At 37.2% G+C, this 19,397-nt stretch overlaps 1 protein-coding gene across 4 annotated transcripts in view; it reads right to left on the bottom strand.

The window, feature by feature from the left end:
* The window catches only part of galnt13 (polypeptide N-acetylgalactosaminyltransferase 13), a 40,839-nt gene that overhangs the window by 17,336 nt on the left and 4,106 nt on the right, over positions 1 to 19,397 (bottom strand). For all 4 annotated transcript variants that reach the window (XM_081603998.1, XM_081603993.1, XM_008403977.3 and 1 more), the window contains 7 exons: positions 16,640 to 16,935; positions 9,010 to 9,178; positions 6,975 to 7,141; positions 5,427 to 5,634; positions 4,059 to 4,229; positions 3,299 to 3,416; positions 119 to 299 (listed from right to left, as the gene is read on the bottom strand). In XM_081603998.1, the coding sequence (XP_081460124.1) occupies positions 119 to 299; positions 3,299 to 3,416; positions 4,059 to 4,229; positions 5,427 to 5,634; positions 6,975 to 7,141; positions 9,010 to 9,178; positions 16,640 to 16,781 (1,156 nt within the window). In that variant the 5' untranslated portion in view covers positions 16,782 to 16,935. The remainder of the gene's footprint in view (positions 1 to 118; positions 300 to 3,298; positions 3,417 to 4,058; positions 4,230 to 5,426; positions 5,635 to 6,974; positions 7,142 to 9,009; positions 9,179 to 16,639; positions 16,936 to 19,397) is intronic.

Genomic DNA, 19,397 nt, shown 5'->3' on the forward strand with positions numbered 1-19,397 from the left:
TAAAACCTTAACACATCATTTTTAAACGGTCTGAGACGTGCTCTTCTATTATAAAAGTGGGGGAAAAAAAACAAAAAAAAACATGTAGCTGCAAAGCAACAATTGCTTTGCTCTGTACCTGGTGAAATGATATAAAAGAAGTCTTTGAATTCGTCCATCCAGACTTCAGCCAGCCGTCGGTTGTTCTTGTTGATAACTTGGCCTGTTCCTCCAGGAAAGCTGTACGGAGTGGCCTTGCGGAAAACGTGCCCCACATGTGAGCATGTTATAATTTCCAAGGATCCGCCACACTGCCAGATCTGGGAAGACAGGGATTTATATAAATGAAAAAAATGAGTTTGTAGAAACAGTACTCTCTGCACTGAGGTGAAGATTTATGAAATAAGCAAAAATTAAATGCATCGATTATGGCAGTAGCAAGACTTCACAATTTTATTTTTTTTTTTTTAAATATCCAACTTTTGCCTAGAGTACATTTATTAAATGGTGAAAAATGAAAAGATAAAAATGATTATTGTTCTCGCTACATCACTGGTGTCCCAACAATTCCTGGAAAAGAAATGGAACGGGAGGGGAGTCACGTTTATTTGCAGATCACCCTTCTCAAAGTAATTCAAAGTGGCCCGCAAGAAAATAAAGACAATTCAGTAAAAAAAAAAAAAAAAAAAACAGGAAATATTGTGTAAATTTAGCATCACATTCAAAGAAAGAAACACTAAAATCTAAAATTTAAGCAAGTAAGTAGCCAAGACAAGATGACATTTTTGGCGTCTATGGGAAAAATACAGAAACAATGTTTTCACTTCTGACTTAAACTGATGATTTTAGAACGTGGTTATTAATCTGGGTTCGATCGAACCCCAGGGTTTCGATGAGTCGGTCTCAGGGGTTCAGCGGAGACACACTTGTGTAAAGTCGTAATGACGCGCCCCGCTTTGCCATCACTTGCTGCAGATCACGTTATATTGCTTAGCCAATCAGTGCTGCAGAGGAGCCCTGATTGAAGGAGCTCCACTCTCAGCATGGATTTGAACTTGTGTCTTTAATTACTTCAGCAAAGCTCACAGTTTTTACCAAATTCTGCAACTTTCGGTGTACTTCTAAATCTGCTCCTTAGTTGCATCTTTTCAGGGTTGCTACTGCCTCTAGTGCCGAGGGGGTGGTAACACAACTAACATAATTACATCACTAAATCAGAATACCGCAAACTCTTTATTATTTATTATTAATTTTTCATTATCTTAAGAATGTAGAGCTAATTAAATAATCTAAACAAGATCTTAAAGTGGTTCCAGTTTCTCTAAATGGCCAACCTGTTGAAACTGTGGCAAATTTTAAATACATTGGGTCGTTCCTGGACAGTCAGCTCAACTTTGCTGAAAACACCGACTACATTTTGAAGAACTGTTCTCAGAGACTATACCTTTTAAGAAGACTTAGTGATCTTCTTAAAATTCATGTCTTGAATTTGGAAAATAAATAATTTTATTTATCACGAAAGAAGGGTTCAGGGAATGCGCATATGAATCTGGTGGGTTCGGTACCTCAAAAAAGGTTAAGAACCACTGTTTTAGAATTTTATGGGAATTACTCCAATGCTGAAGATGATATAAACTACATGTGGAGGGATAAATGTGATAACATTAGGGTAAAACTTAACTTGACATTCTTCAAAATAGGTAAGACAAGAGACCATAGCATTGTAGCCAAAAGCCCAATTAGGGACAGACATTGCAAATTAGCTTACACTACAATTGATCAGTATTTCTTAATACCAAACCCTAAATTTGTTACAGACCTAAACTTGACAACCTAAAAGTTCAGTTTGATGTTACCACATAAAATTATAGCTGGAAAATGTTTATTTTACCAAAGAATTAAGGTTACACTGGTTTGCATTGAGGCTATGAACGGGAGTTGCAGCTTCACAATATGACCTATTTTTATATCCCTGGTTCAATATTTCCAAGTAGCAGGAAGGAAGTCGGAGGGGAAAAGTAGAGCAACAAACAGCTGCCTATAGGCAGATTATGCTGCAACAGCTCAGATGATTGCAGAGGAAAAACTTAAGCAGCCTTCATTACTTTTTAATGCCCCATTTTTAATGCATCAGCTACAAAACAAACTTTACATTAAACACTGGAATTTGTCTGCGAAAGAAAGGCAGTGGCCGTTAGAAGTGAAACGGTTTCTGTTTGGAGGTTTAAAAAGAATATGTCCAGAGTAGACATAGAGATATGGAAGCTTTGTGTAAAGAATAACTAAATAATCAATAATTGCTTTGATTTTGTCCTTATTTCTCAAGATGTTCTGGGGGTTGTTCAGGAAAAGCACATCGTAATGATTTTTTTTCAAAAACTTTCTGGCATTATTTATGCTTTAATGTCTTAAACTCTCATGACATAAAATTTCTTTAAGAAAATTCAACTGCAATACTCACTGAAGTTAGATTTCTTCCTCAGAAAAGTCAAACGAAACCTTATAGTCAAAGTCCAGCACAGTTTGATAGGATCTGATTTTAGGGAACAAAATCGGATGTTTACATATCTGAGCTGGCCACCAGTGATCAAAGTCGGTTAAGAAAAATGTGGCCAATTTCAGCCACAGGTTGAGTGATTCTTGTATCTCTAATAAGTGGGGAGGGGAAAAAATCCCACCTGAAGAAATAAGTGTTTTTAGGGAAATCATTGATGCCACAATTATTCTCACCCCTAACTACTCTTTAAAATATATCTACCTAAAGTTGTTTTGAATGTATAATGTAAGAAGTTTGAATTAGTATTAATGACTGTTTACAAGCATGGTGATACACTTCTCTTAGTTACTCCTCAAAATGGGAAGGGCAATAAGGCATAACATGAGAAAACCAGATGTCTTAGCAATGACTACAAGAAAATGGCTACTCACCTAAAGCTGTCCATACAATTAAAGCAACACCATAAACATTTAAAACAACTGGAAGTATGTTCATCTTGCCTTACAGTGAGGAGCAAGGTGTGTGAGGTAACTATGTTTCCATGACAACAACTTCTCTCCTATTTTGTACATATCTGTACCAGTGGAGCCAATAAATGACGAGAGCATGATACGTCTCCTGTAGTATGAGGGATGTATGATATAATCTAGTGGCGACAGTGTTTGTGTAACCTTTCTGACTATGAGAGTGAAAGATGAAGGTTCTGCTCACATCTCCCATGCATTTTAAATCAAATATGCATGCAGGTAGGAGAACTTGCATGTATCCCCTGCCGTCAAGCAAGTCTGGTAGGAAGATAACATTATGTTCTCTGACGCTCACCCTAAAAGACATTTCCAGGTTTTCTCCACCCCATATATCCATCCCTGGATCGTAGCTTCCAATTTCTTCAAAATATGTTTTGTCTATGGAGAATAGCCCTCCTGCCATCGTGGGAGTCCTGCACAAGGCACACAAAAATATTACTGCCAAAAAAACAAACAAGGTCTTTGCTGAAGTCTAGCTGGATTATTTAGCAAATAAAAATAAGAGCAATGCAGGTCATGTAAAGACAGATTATTTATCCTTAGGTTAAATTAGAATTTTTTTCTCTCTTTGATAAAAATTAGTATTCAATCCAAATCAGAGCATGTGGATGGAAAGAAGCTATATAGAGGTATTTATTTATTGAAGAGGCACTGCTGCACCATGGGTTGAAAGAAATAATTTCTGATAAATGTACTAATGTTTTATATCAAAAAAAAAAAAAAAAGATGCATCGAACTTGGCATGGAGTTTTGCATTCATGTAATTCAAAGTATCCTGTTGTAGCACTGTCAGGCACTGAAGAAACAATACAGACTCATTTGTTTTGAAAAATTAAAACAAAGACTTAAAAGAGTAACCATGTCTATCCTTTAACTCCAAATAATAATTTGTTGGTGGGAATAAAGTGAATACAGATGAGAAGTTGTGTTCTCTTTTCTGTCAAAATGGGATATATGACTGAGTTTAATTTGTTCTTGTTTAAGCTGCGAAAATAATTCATTGAATATGTTCTTGACTCCAACTGTGGACGTGGAGGATGCATCTTCTTCTGTACCTGACTGGAAGCGTTCGGTCTCCTTTACGTCGATCCATCTCCCGCTGAGGAACTGGGTACCATCGGAAGTTCAGCTTCCAGTTGAAGCCTCCATAAGTCATATCCGAACCCGCCATGTACTCAAACGTCTCATCGCTGATGACATCTATGATAGGGCACACCACTGCTCTTCTGAAAGACACAATTTGTTAATTAACTGCAACAAAATGAAAACAAACAATGAATAAATAAACATTTTATTTTAAAGTTATGACTTTAGTCTAATTGAGTTTTCTTGGACTGTCTTTCCTCACAAATGTACAAATTCATAAATTCAGAGGTCAACGTTGTCAATGAAGTAAATTTGCACTTATTGTGAATTTTTAGCAGCACAGTTTCATTTATGCGGTGTTTTAATAATACAGTAGTTGGAGTCATATAATGGCATTTTCAAAAAACCTCGGACAATATCAGAAAATGTATTATAGACACATCTATAAGATTAATTCATACTAAATATACATTTCAAAACGATGCATCTCTAGGCAGGTAAAGAGGGAAAAACACCTGATGCATTGTACAGTTTGTAACTTCTGGTTTGTAGTTTTTCCCATAAATAAAAGACGTTCTGTGAGTACTAAAATATACCTGTCTGCACTTTACCTGATCTTAATAAATGTTTTAAATAATTTATTTTCAGCATTATCTTAAGTGGTCAGAATTGTTGCAATTGTTTGCCTTTTTTATGTTTTTTTTTCTATTTGGCTCTTGTTATTCTGGCTCTTATGTTTCTTGTTCTTCCTCATTCTTGTTAGAGGCCAATGCATTAATCCACCATACATCAAACAGAGATTTATATTTATTTTCCGTTTTCCTTTGAGGATGAGCCTTGTTGAAGACGACATAAACTCCCAGATTCAGGTAGATTTCATTAATGTGGGATATTTTAGAGATTTTCTGTTACATAGAACCAGTTGCTAGCTTTAGCCTCCAGGACTAAATCGTTTTACAAAACAAAGACACCAAAAGAGTTATCTACTGCAGGTAAGACGTTTTCTGCTTACAAGTTCCCTTCAAAAATCTTCAACTTGTAGCTGGCTTAGCAGGGTTATAGAATGACAGTGAGATAAACTCTCCATTGAGGCAACAAACCAATTATCGTCAAGTGTCCGGCTGACAGCTTGCTGTTCCAGTAATGTTCAAATCAAGCTGTGGTTCAAGCACCTATTCATCTAACTGGTGAGTTAACAGCAGTATTAACAAAAAGTGTTTCTGGCGTCAATATGAAGGTTAAATTGGCTAACAGTCTCTGCTGCATAGTAACATCCCAACCTTATAAAGTATTTTTTAATCTCTCTCTCTGTCAGAAATCCTGATTTTGGCTCCTACCCGTCCTCTCTGATGCGAGCCAGCAGGGGCTCCAGCCAGCCCAACGTGCACTCGCAGTGAGCATCAAGGAAGGTGATGACTTGGCCTGTGGTTACGGCCGCCCCCCTGAGCCGGGCTCTGATCAGACCCGACCGCTGCTCCATCCTCAGAATCTTCACAGGCACCTCTAATGTCCGCACATAATCCTCCAGCTTTGTCCTTAAGAAGTCTGAAACAAAAACGGAGGAAATCAGCTGAACAGCAATTCAACCAGAGCTGAAGTAAAGTAATTACTTTAGAAGATTAGTCAGCAGCCAGCTGATAATCAGAAAATAATAGAAAACACGGAAGAGGATTAAAAGCTTTTATTTCTAAACCAACACATTTAAAATATAAATTGTATTTTGCAACAAATAATATAATTATATAAGGATTTCTCATTAAAGGGAACTCACAAAAAGTTCAATTAAAATATTTTCCTAATAGCTCACCTCCCCCTTTGTGTTACTGCTGAATCACGCATTTGGCACAAACTATTTATATTTAAACAACTATAACTGCTTGAATTTCAAAATTAAATCTGTTTAACTCAGTAGAAATGCCACATAAGAGCACCACATTCAAATAGGCACATGATGGATAACATAAAGAAAATCCTACAAATATTGCAATGATAATGATTTATTTTTAAGATATGACATTTTGCCACATGAGAATTTATGGATAAGAGAGAAAAGAAAAAAAACTTTCCATCTGGAAATCAGATTTCAGATCCAATGATAGAAAAATCCTGTTAAGAGGATGACATTTGAATGACATTTCACTATATTAAGTAGAAGTCTGCGCTTGAGATAAGCGATAATAGAAGAGACTAAAAAAGAGCTGAACACACTCAGAAAGCTCAGAGCCTGTTATCCTATTTGATATTAAACACATTAGTCATAAATCAGTAGGGGAATCGTACAATCCAATCATCAATATTAATAAGTTTGGTAGAGAGGAATGTTGATGGAAAATTAGCACAAGTGTTCTGACATTTCTTATGCATCATAATATACACTGCTCAAAAAAATAAAGGGAACACTTTAACATTTAAGTGAACACTGAAGTGTTCCCTTTATTTTTTTGAGCAGTATATTATTCCGGGATACAGAGCAGTTCATTTGGTACCGTTGTCATTTTCTATCCCGCCTCAGTATTTCAGCTCTTGTTTTTGTCTCGTCTTGATTTCATTGCAGGAAACCCTGAAAAGATCTCACAGCTAAAAATGAGTTGTGGAGCATCCCTTACCCAGAGCGAAGTCAGAGACTGGCAGATGGCTCACTGAAGTTAGTACAGATAGCTGTACTAACTTAACAAGGGATAGGGGGAATCAAACAGCCATTAAAGCTAAGGGTGTCCTAACTTTTACCTTACCAAAAAATAAATAAATAAATAAACTCAAAATTTTTACAGATATATCCAGGGTATGAATAAAATTCTATATAGCTTAATGTAAACAACACGTCTACTAGACATTAAATACTTTATATTCTGAGGGAGGCTTTTGAGTCAATACAAACTACTGACCTCGCTCACTGGCATCATCTACCAGGACAATCTCCACCAGCAGGTGTCTCGGAGAGCGGTTGATGACACTGTGGACGGTCCGCAGCAGGGTGCTCCACGCCTCGTTATGAAACACGATGACGATGCTGGTGTTGGGCAGGTCGTCTGGGTACACCTTGGTTTTACAGCTGGCACAGCAACATAGACAAGAGAAATCAGAGGATTGAAGTTTAGACAACTTCAATCCACTTATATTGCAGTTGAGTTTTACAAAAATATAAACTATCAGAACCTTTCAAACGTGTTTATGCACATGTCTTTTCAATTTGCAACTACAAATATTAATGTTTTCTTAGGACCAACGTAATGTGGTGTCATAACATGAAGTGGGATAAAACAAGTCTCCTCCCCCCCCTCACAATTTAAAATCTGAAAAGTGCGGCATGCAACAGATTTGATCAAGTTAGATCAACAAGTCATTTGGATCCTTTGCGATTTCAAATGATCCATTGCCAATAGTGTTACACATCCAAAGACATCACAGAAAATCTCTTTTCTTTTGTGTGTTGGGCAGGTAGTAAAATGACAATGAGAATAAATACAAGTTATTAGCAGCTAAACTATATTCAATATAACAGACAGCCACCAGCTAAATGTAAACGTATCATTTTGCTGGCACCGGCATCAATAAAATCTTAAACTGCTTGTTCAATACTTTCCTGTTAGTTCCACAAAGTAGTTTATTAAAGAGCCTGAAAACAAAGTTTTGGTTTCCTGCTGCTCCTCAACACTGCCGCCCGCCGGTGCAGAAACATTCTCACTGGGGGAGTAAGAAGAAGCAGAACCACTGTTGACAGCAGTGTCATCGTGTCCTTTGCTCCATGTGATGTTAGCAAAAGAATATTGGTGAGGCAGTGATAAACTTGTGGATGTTATTGAATAAAATATTCACTACATTACGGCAGAGGAGCTGGACAGTGGAAGTGCAGTGGATGGGAGTAGGACGAATGGGGAGAAGTGACAGAGGGTGAAAAAAGCCACCGATGCAGACAGCATTGCTCGTTCAGTCCCGTCTATTCAACATGACAGCGCAGACTGACAGAACTGGGCCAGGAGGTTGCCTTAAAGAAAAAGTGTTATTGCCCTTCACAGATAACTCTGTCCCTATCTGGATTATTCTCACTGCGTAGCTGCAGAAACCTTTCAAAACTGAGCTGCGTACTGCAATAAATCTGTTGTAGTGTTTATATGGAAGAACAAAGTGTACTATGATAGATAGAAAAAGGTTGGCAGTGAAATCCACTAAACATTCACCTTTTCTCTGTAAAATAGGTTTACCATTGCAAAGTGCTTCAGAACAAGACTTAATCTACTTATTTTCCATTCTAGCATAAAGCAGTAAAATCACTCTGATTGAGAGTGGTCATCACATGAATCCAAAATCCTGCGTGTCTGTATTTTGTTCTGTGGCAGCTCAGTATTAATTCAGGTGTTATTATAACCTAAATAACCACCCATCAGCAACCTCTCTAGGTTGGTGTCCACAAGGCATGCTTAGCAAATATTCAAACCCAGGCGTCTTTAAAAAAAGAACTAAAGGTAGTTAAAAATGAGTCCTGAGGAAGATGTTGAGCAATTTCATTCTTTTGCTCACAGGTTACGGCTCCTGACAACCGCTGACAGCAGACGGCGATGGCTTTGCATTTTTCTATATTCACAACAACAGACCAATGAGGCATCTGCAGCAATGCGGATGCTGCTGCAATATGACTATTAATTTTTCACTTCATTGTACACTCAGTCATACTTGAACTTCTTCACCTGGGGCAGAAGCTCATTTCCCTCAAGGATACTGCATTGCACTTTCCACTATTAAAAAAAAAGTGTCTTCTAACACTTCAAACAGAGCACATTATCTGCAGACCTCTTTCCTGATGGAAACAGGAAAACATGTGCCTGGGTAAATATTTCCGTATAGATTTGTTGCAGTCGCCGTCTTATCACCAGCGCCGCAATCTGGTTCACAGCAATGATGTGGAAGCAGAAGAATACGTACCCGTCCAATCTCACATCTGGTAGACTCCTGTTGAACGCAATCATGTCACTGGCCATCAGGTTAAACTGGTTAATCTTAAAGAGCTCCTTCATTTTCCCCTGGTCGTCTTTAGGGATGTTTACCGCCTTGCCCATCTCGCCCGGACCCTCGTGACTCCGAGATATCACAGCTGCGAGAAAAGACATGTTTCTCTCAGGAATGATGAGCATGAATAGCAGCAATTTAGACTAATTAAAAGCCAACATAAAATATATATATCTTACATCCCTGAACATAATAAGTAAGGCCTAGCAAGATGAACCCAGATTGTACACATCCAGCAAGTGCCACACAAAAAAATGTCTTCACAGATTTCTCCTGTTTTTGCCTTTTCTCACACATTTCATATCATTGAACACATTTCAATATGAGACAGAGAAGACCCGTGTAAATACAAAATACAGCTCACAAATTATGATTTATTTAAGGGAAAAAATTTATTCAAACAAACCTGCCCCTATGTTAAATTATAATTCTCCCCCTATCTAAATTTGTATTTTGCTAGGCACAACCAAGTACTATAACTGCTAGACTGGATGAATTTTAAAAAAATCACTTAAATAGAACCTGAACGAAGAAAGCTAAAGCATCTCAAAAAGTCACACATCATGCACTTTCAAGAATGTATGAGGAATGAAGTCAGTGACCTCATCAGTCTGGCAAGGGGTACAAAGCTATTTCTAAGGCTTTGGGAGAGCCAATGTCCACAAATTAAGAAAACATAGCAGTACATAAAACAACTTTATTTTGATTGCTGTTTGTGATTATCAGAGAGAATTCAGACTCAACTAAAATGTGTATTTGTTTGTCAAAGTTTTTCAGAAAACAAAAATTTAAAAACTATGAGTCTCTGATTGTTTGATTTCTATACTTATGAAACTGTATTGATTCTAATACAGAAAATGTGACAGATATCTCACTTATTTCTAGCAGGCAAAAGTGGCATTTGTAAGAAAAATCTGTTTCTAAAACATCAGTGACAATGAACAGACAACCAGTGACTGTACTAATGCCTACCATTAGTACAGTCAGGGCAGACACCCTAGATAAACTCTCCTCTTTGCTCTGGCATTAAGCACCATGCAGCCTGGCAGCTATATTTAAATTCACAGATGATCTACTGGAAATATTTTTATAGAGATTTAGGAGAAAGTAGGAGTTCCAGGACTTTGCCAATTCTAGCTTCGAAGCAAAAACGGTTCACATAGTTGGTTATAGCCCTCGTGGGAACATTATCCTACAGTTGTGCCTGCAGAACATCAGCAGATTAGCATTGCTGCTACAGCACAGTGTCAGCTCTTTTCAACAAAGGTAAATAACATCACATGGATTTATGACGCCGCTCTCCCCCACTCTCCCTCAAATAATCCCTCAAAACAGAGGCAGCGATTTCCATGAAAGAGGGCAACGTGGGACACAGGCTGCACAGCAAACAGCTAAGAGGATTCCGCAGAAAAACGCTTTGTTGAAATGGACTGATGTTGGCCATATTGTCAATCTCAGCTGACCCTGCTCTTTTCTTGATGTCGCTGTTGACAGCCCCAGTATGTCAATGAGCTCTCATTTGATGGACACAGCTACAGTGTTGAGTTGGATGCCTGAGCAAAATCAACTTCCTGACCCACTCCAAGCCATCACTAAGTATGTATGAACACATATTTCAAAAAATGCCTCACGTGATGAAAACATACAGCAGTCAATAGGAGTCATTTTCCTGATCAACTTGTATCATGGACGGATGGGCAGGCGGACAAATGGATGGCAACTTCACAATACATGTTCCCAGGAGCTGAAAGATGATTTTCTCAGTTTTTTATATATTGTTACCACAGTCATATCTATATCTGACTGTGGCAACTACACAATACATGTTCCCAGGAGCTGAAAGATGCTTTTCTCAGAGTTTTTTATATATTGTTACCACAGTCATATCTATATCTATACGTCTTCTGAGAGGTCCATTATTGCCTCAGCTGGACTGTCAGAATGCCTACCAATCTGCATGCAGATTTTCTGCTGAGTCCTTCATAACACGGCTTCCAACATCCTGCAGCTATGTTCAGTCTCATTTACTTTACAGAAAAGGGTCTGTGTAGCCGAGCACAGTTGGAGGCTTTTTTTGCAGGCTCAATCCATTACCTTCTCCTCCTTTAACCGCTATGCTCTCCCTCCTGCCTGCAAGTCTGACACCGCTGGCATTATATTATAAATAACAGAAACTCCACTACTATGCAGAACGAGCAAAGTTCATCTTATAAATTACTGCTCGGGAGAAAGGAAACATACAGTGTTTGCTCTGCTGGAGAAACTCCATCAACATTCAATCATTGTGTTTTATGTGCCGATTCTAATAGTAGGATTGATTTTCTTCGTTCCAATTAGAATTTATTTATTTTTTTTACAGGTTGTGAAAGTTTTTCAAGCTTTGAACTACAACCAGAGTGAACACAATATTTACTTTAGGAGAAAAAGTTAGTCTCGTAAATAACTTTTTCTTTTTAAAAAAAAAACAGTGGCTACAATTAAAAAAATGGCTTGTGCTACAGATGGTGAGTTACAAGAGAAATAAATCTCAGATTAAAACAAAAAACTGAGTAGAAACTTAAATATTCAATTAGTGTACTTATTCCAGCATATGCTTTTCTCACTTTAATGCATCGCTCTCAAAAGACCACTTGCTCAGGTGTGATTTAGTTGTGTGAAAGAGAAGCAGAACAATTAACAGATTTTGACTGCATAATCCATTAAAAGTCCATTTCTGCGCATATTATTAGAATCTGTCCAAACAACTGTACCCTGGAATGTCAGAAGAGCATTAATTCTTACTCAGGCAGAGTAATGAGGAGTAAATGGCCATAAAGTTCATTGTAGTGACAGCTAAATGCAGTGTTGTCGCAGTTTGCCTGCTCTAATCAAGAATATCAGATGGAGACTATTAAAGACATCATTATCCGCCTGGTAACAGTAGCAAGAGGTTAATGGTCTGTTGTTCACTACGGTTTAGAAAGGGGAAACCTTAGTAAATAAGTTCAGGTCACATTGCAGGAAAGAGAACACATTCCTCTCACAAAACCTTGTAGTCTCCATGTTAGTTACCAGTAAGCAACTATGCAAATTTTGGTGGCTTAAACTGTTTGGGGGCATATTCATTTAGCATTTAATGAAATCCATGGATGCAATTTTTCAACATGTATTCACTCAGGTTTCTAAATGATACCAAAATCAGATGAGAGCAAGTAAAGATGAAACTGTAACAATCTTCAAGCTGGTTATGCATTCTGCACACATTAAACTGGTACAAACAAAAGTTGTTTTTAGAAATATTTTTCTAAAAATACTACCAAACAGATGCAATCTATTTGCATAACACAATCTTGAACTAAATCATCATTCAATTACTTTGGGGAAAAAGGTTTGCAATTTTGTATATTTATGTCAACTATAGCCAAGCCAAAAAAAGCATCTGATTCTCAATGATTGTTGCTGTTTGCAGAACAGAAAGGACTATTTAATGTCACCTGAAAGCTGTTGGTAACTGTGATGCAGGAGAAGAAGCAAAAGATAAAGAACCCAGCTGCACAAAAACAGGGAGCTGAAGGTGTAATTTAGCTTTTCCTACAGAGATGGGTTTTTGATTTCCTTAAATGATCTCTCTAACCTGCAAATATATTTTATATTTAATGCCGTTTGTAAAATCCTGCACTTGCTTTTTTTTTAGAATACAACTCGCACACATACACAGGTTACTGCACTCAACAGAAAGAACTATAATGTCCTCATCAAGCAGCATGACTCAATGCACCATGGACAGTCTAAACCAGAAAACAGAGTGCGGGGAGACTTGGAGAGAAACCAACTGGAAACCAATGAGGGATTTTTTTTTCACATTTGCAATAGGATCTAACAAAAGGAACAAAAGGCATCAATCATTATTTTACAGATTTGCATTGAGTGTATGCAATATTTTATTAACTGGACCAATTTTTATTTCAAACCAGGACTTTTTGTTTTTAGGAAAATCAAATAAATGGTTCGAATCCCTGAATTTTACTACCTATTTAGTAGATAGTATATTTTACTATCTTGCTAGAAAAGCAAGAATTTAAGAATTACCACCTAAAAGTCAGATTTTTCCCTTGCAGTTATGGTAATACTGTAAGGAGCAATTTTCTCTCTTTCATTCATTTTTGTGAATTATTTTTTGTAGTGGAAAGTCATATTTATACTTTGCAAAGAGAATGTAAATTGGTCATAAATGGAGGACTAATGCAGTCCTATATGCAGATAATGTTCCCACGAGGGCTATAAGCAACTATGGAGGACTGCAACTATGGAGGACTGCATAGTCCTCCATAGTTGCTTATAGCCCTCGTGGGAACATTATCCCACGAGGATAAAGTCCTCCATTTATGACCAAAATGGAGGTCTATGCAGTCCATTTATTTGCTTTGTGAGCCAGATGCACAAATGGATGCAAATGCTAGACAGAAAATTTTAAATTATAAAGCATATATGGAATGCCTTATGAATCATCAGACTTGATCCATCTTACATGCAAACTGACTACAGTGTAGCATTTGACTTTTTTTAAATGGTATCAGTCAGAGAAGCTGGCAGCTCTACCTCGTTCCAACCTAAAAGCAGATTAGTAAGCCTCTTATAAAACGTGACAACCTGCTTTCTTGAGGGCATGTGAGGAATCAGGCTTTGCTAAAGATGAACTCTGCATATCTGATCGCAAAAGTGTAATCTTCGAAAAAAAAGAAAACACAAGCCACATGTATGCCAGAGATTTTCAGGGCATGTCTGTACGCTTTGCTCTGGACGTTTTCCAGAGTTTCTGTTGTTGTTCACGCATGTTTCTCACAGCAGGAGGTTCTCTGTTGGAGATGCGCTCCAACAGCTTGACACATGAAGAAGGGTTGCAATAGTGGCTGTCTGTTATACACAGAAGCCAGAACAAGACAAAGAAGATTGGGTTTGGAAATAAATATGTTTTCTCGTCTTCAAAAAACAGATTGTAGAATCAAGAAAGAAAAAAAAAACAAGCATATGATTGTTACCTTTTTTTTTTTTAATTAGTGCCATATAAGTGCAAATGTGTTTTACATAAATTGGAGTGGAAGACAACACACAAAAGTGAGCTCTGCATAAACAACAAACTGATATAACATTGCCTGAGATTCACACACATTAATGCAGGAGTGAACTTGTGAACATTGGGAAAACTGAAGGAACCTCAGCTACTCCTAATGTTTAAACCAAACATTGTTTGAAAAAAACAAAAAGTTCTGGTATTATAAAATACTGCAGCCAGAGCTCAGTATTACCATTAATTTTCCTTCAGTTGCACTTTGCTGTCATAAAATGATTTCAGATATGTTTACACTAAATGTTAGTTCTGCATTAATATCACTTAGGTTTAGTCATACTCTGTCCTCTCACATAATGTCATGTCTTTACAAATAGCCTATGTTTGTATATTTGCAGTGAGACTAATCAAGTCTGAATATAGAAGCAAACACAAGGCAGAAATCACTGATTTTATGCCAAAGAATCCTAAAAACATTTAACATCAATGACTGCTGATTTTAAATATACTTATGTGTGAAATGGTCCCTTAAACTGAGCGCTGTAAGCTTAAGATATTGAAATATCAGTCTGCCCACAGGTCGTCTCCAAAAGAGAACTCCACTATAGATTCCTTCTGTTTTTCCTTGTTTGTCTCACTTTAAAGTTTAATGTTTGAAATTGTCACACAGATTTGAACAATTTCATGACAGAAATTACTTGAGTAAATATAAAATCTATATCTCCAATGAGGAATGTACTTACTATAGAACACATAAAATGTGACACTTTATGAAATTAAAAACATAGCTACAGGTTTTGGGGGGTTTTTTTCAATCTATTTTTGGGCTACATGATGTACAAAGGTTAAATCTTGCACAGATTTAACTGTTCCTGAAAAATATGGAAACATACCGAAATATTGCATTAGGGGGTTGATAGTCCTGATCATGATGTAAAAAAATAAATCAACACATAATCACACAGAGCTTTACATCATGTTATAATGTTATCCCTTCATCAAACACATATCTGGAGTGTTGAACTGTGCATCTGCTGAGCTCATTACACAAGCTACGTCTCACTGCAACACTGGTGAAAACACTGGTAAAGGATTAATAGAGAAATGTTTTGACAACTTTCTGAAGGTAGAGTTTGAGACAGAGCAGAAGGTTTTAAAGAGACGGAGGCCCAATTTTAAGGGGTTAAATTACAAAGTCAAATTTCTTTTAACTTGATAATTAGCATTTTTATAACAACTGGAGGTGACATAATTATTTGACTGTGCTGTAAAATGGCACTATGTGCCAGGAAAACACAGCACTGACCCTGTAATAAATTGATGAAAAAGTACTCCAAATCAATTTGCACTGCAAATAGCTTTACTTCTGTTATTAATGGAAATGATAAAGGAAATGGCTTTTATCCAGAATGTACAGAAATATAAAGTGGTTTGCAATCTATGAGCAAAGTTATTCATTCCACCTACAGATTCAGGTATGAAATTACTTTCAGCCAACAGTATTGTTTTTTCATAGGAAATGATGCATATCTTAATAAAACAGTCAGAAAAGGAAAATCAATTTTCAACGAATATTTTCATTTGATGTTAATTTGCATTTAATTAAAAAAGAAAAGGTCAGGTCGAGCATTGTTTATACTTTCTCAATCTGGCAGTACAGCAGTCAAACCCTGCTTGTATTTGCAGACCAGCTTTTTGAAAATGTTTCCACTGGTGTTTGATTAATCTTTGGTGATGAGCTCCAGGTTGAAAAGCATCCTTGTCATCACCTTTATCATCATCTTTAGCTCCTACTACAGATTCCCTATTAGGGTCTAACTGGGCCCCATCAAAACATTCATATTACTTCCAGTCTGAAAAAAAAAATTGTTGGTCAAATTAAACTATTACTTTAAACCTGAATCTGCAAGGGTGTGAATTATTTTGTGTTCAACATCTTGCATTGATTTTCAATACATTATTATTATTAGTTTTTTATTTAATTTTCTCAGGAGCGTCAAACTGAGAAGTAGGTCACATGGTAAGCTCAGCAGACACACATTTCCACCAGGTGTTTGTTAATTAATGCTGAGTGGGGGAGTCCTGATGGAGGGGTATACTATGAGGCATAAACTATGCTGGAGATTGCAGCTCCAAGGAGGAAATTTAGGTAAATAGGTGGTGCTTTGTATGAGTTATGAGGCAACCTAGAATGGTTGCCACAGGAGATTGAAGAATTTCTTAAACATGCATGAAAGAATCAAGGGAACACTCTAGGTATGATTCTGATCATACCTGGAACACTTTTTTTTTTAAGTGCTACATGATGTAACACTTAAAAAAGTCGATTTTATGTCATGCCTCCAACCCCCTTTAAAACGCCAGTTAACACTGAAGAAAAGGGTGACAGGCAAGCCAGACTTGATTGAATTACTCCTGGACTTAGTTTGAAGCTTCAGTTGTGTCAGTTGTGTCAGTTGTGTCCGAAACTGAAAGGTGTGAACAAGGTTGTGAACTCACCTCGGAGCGCGGGGAGCAGAGAGCGATCTTTCCTCTCATCGCATTTGTTACATTCGCTGAAGTACAGCAGCAAGAACACGTCGACCAGCACCCACACCAAGGAGGTGGTCAACACCACCTTGCAGTAAACAAACCGCCGCATCACCTCTGGGAAGTCTGTCTGTCAGGCAGGCAAACAAGACGGATGGAGGTGAGGACCTCGGATGTCTCAGACAGCTGGAGAGGTGTTTGATCTTCGGAGGTGGGGGTGAGGATGAAGGGGTGAGACGGAGAAGGTACAGCCAGGAGGCATTCTCCTACAGAAACAAGCAAACACAAACGATATCTCACCATCTTTTTATCTTAAAAAAAGGGTTCAAATAAACACACTACAGCTGATATATAATCTGGGATCTACCATTTGGCACGCATTTTAGTTTTGACATAAATAAAAACAATTTTAAAAAGTTGGGCATGCACTTGTGTGCAGTCCCCCGCCTGCTAAGTCTAGTTCACAATTGTGTGCTACTTTGTGTTGCTGTGTCACATTGAGGTTGTAACATGTAAAAAAAAAAAAGATCGAAGAGCATGAATACTAACCCTAACATGATGGATTCATTTGTTCCTCTTTCCATCAAACTGTTAAAACACACATCATGAGGAATGAGCACTACCTCAAGTAATGAAGTAGCAGGTAAATGCAATTCATGTAAAGTGCAATATTCATTTATACAGTGATATGCGAGTGCTTGGGGTGGAGGGAACCATTATTGTTTTCTGCTGTGGTGCAGAAGCAGAGAGGAGTGCAGCTTGGAGTCAACAGCTAATTTTCCTACAGGGACAATGACGTCTATTGTACACTAATGAACTAGTTCATGCAAAATAAGCTACTCACCCAGTGTAACTTCAAAATGACAATTATCAATAAGCATTTTGATATTTTGATTTCCTACCATTTTTCTGTATATCATTTTTAAAATAGCATTTTATATATATATTTTTTTTATTTTTATTTTTCTTGCACATAGGGTGTAGAGTCAAATACATTTATACTTCTGCCTCTTTTTATGCAAATGATTATGTAGATGTGCTATGGTATTTGAATGCGAATGCTTGAAATAAACAAATAAACTAAACTAGATCTCCAGGACTATCATCCATCGGAGGTCAAACCCAGTTCCCCGTGGGCTTTTGTGCAATGCCAATGTTACCATTAGGAGAGCACAACACTCTGCTAATCACCATTTGTTTGGCAGAGTCGAGCTCCTATAATCAGAGACAACAAGGCAGTTAACTGTACCAATTGCCAAAACAGGTGGATGGAACATGTTCAGTCGCATGAGGAGATCACAGCCATTTGCCAAAAGCAGAACAATGATGCACACCAGAGCGGAAAACAATGGGAGAACGGCTGTCCATCTCAGTTCCAGAGGCAGAGGTGTCTCTGAAACTTCCAAGTTTTTAAAAATGCAAAAAAAAAACTTCAATTCATTAAAATAGCTACACGCAATATTCCCCTTTAGATGAGCCTGGGAGTTGACAATCATATGAATAAGCCATTTCCTTTGAAGTGTCTAGCTATTATTCACCAATAGCAATGATGACAAATGGATTAATATAGTTTCTAAACCCAGTCTGGCAATAACATATAAGATGTAGTGGAGATTTGGAACCATTATATCCAGTGAAACCAATAACACCATTTTATTTAAAAAAAATTAGAGCAGAAATACAAATGAAATGCATTTTCTCTTAAACCTCAGAGTCTCTTCAAATGGGCTGACCACTGGCTTATTTCTCTTGCATCTGAAAGGATGAGATGGTGTCCTTTTCTTCCTAACAGACTTCCCCTACTTCATCAGGAGTGCTGCAACAACCATCTGGGAAGCTTTCAAATCAAAGGCAGTTTGTGAAGGTTAAATATTCTCTGGCAAAGAATGCAGGCTCCACAATATTTTGTGATGAAGAATAACAATTTTCTGTCAAACTGGATTTCCCACTTGGCTGAAATTACAGGGTTTTGTTGACTGAAAGCCACATGAACACATAATTGGCATGGAAATAGAATGATGGGGGAAAAAAATGCTTTCAGCCATCAAATATCGTACACACACAAAAAGAAAAGAAAAAATATCAGGCAGCTTTCACACTCATGCCAAACATATGCAGTCAATCTCCAAAGCGTACTAAAGCGTGTAAAAATGTCAGGTGTTGGTGATGAAAAGTACGACCAGAATTGCAATTCAACTTAAATATTTAAGTGAGTGGGGGAAGGGAAAGATTTATACATCTCTAAAATATTACCAAATTATTATCCCTTTTTTTTTTTTTTTTTTTAAATCGTCAGCATTTCACATCTCCACTTGGTAATATTTGGCAACATTAGTTTGCAAAAATTCTCCAAAACGATCAGATTGTGATTATATCTCTCCTGCACAGCCATCTGCAGGGAACCACACAGATGCTGAAAAATAAAACCCATTATTATCTTCAGCTTTAATGCAGACATCTGTATATTTTAGGTCAAAGCTGACTGGGATATGAAACTGTTTAGAATGTTATGAATGTGGAGGGGGAAAAAATCTGAAGAAAAAAATAATAAGTCCACAGTATGATGCTGTCAATCCTATGTCACTAAGGTGTACTGCACTGTTGTTTTGATGCTAACTTGAAATTCAAGCTAAAATGGTTATTTTATTCTTTCTTGTCTTTTGTATTCTGTCTTGTCCTATGCCATCTGTGTTTTTATGAATTACAAAGAAACATCCAGTGTTTCCAA

This window comes from Poecilia reticulata, chromosome 2 (assembly GCF_904066995.2).
Source record: "Poecilia reticulata chromosome 2, P_reticulata-male-v2, whole genome shotgun sequence".
NCBI lineage: Eukaryota > Metazoa > Chordata > Actinopteri > Cyprinodontiformes > Poeciliidae > Poecilia > Poecilia reticulata.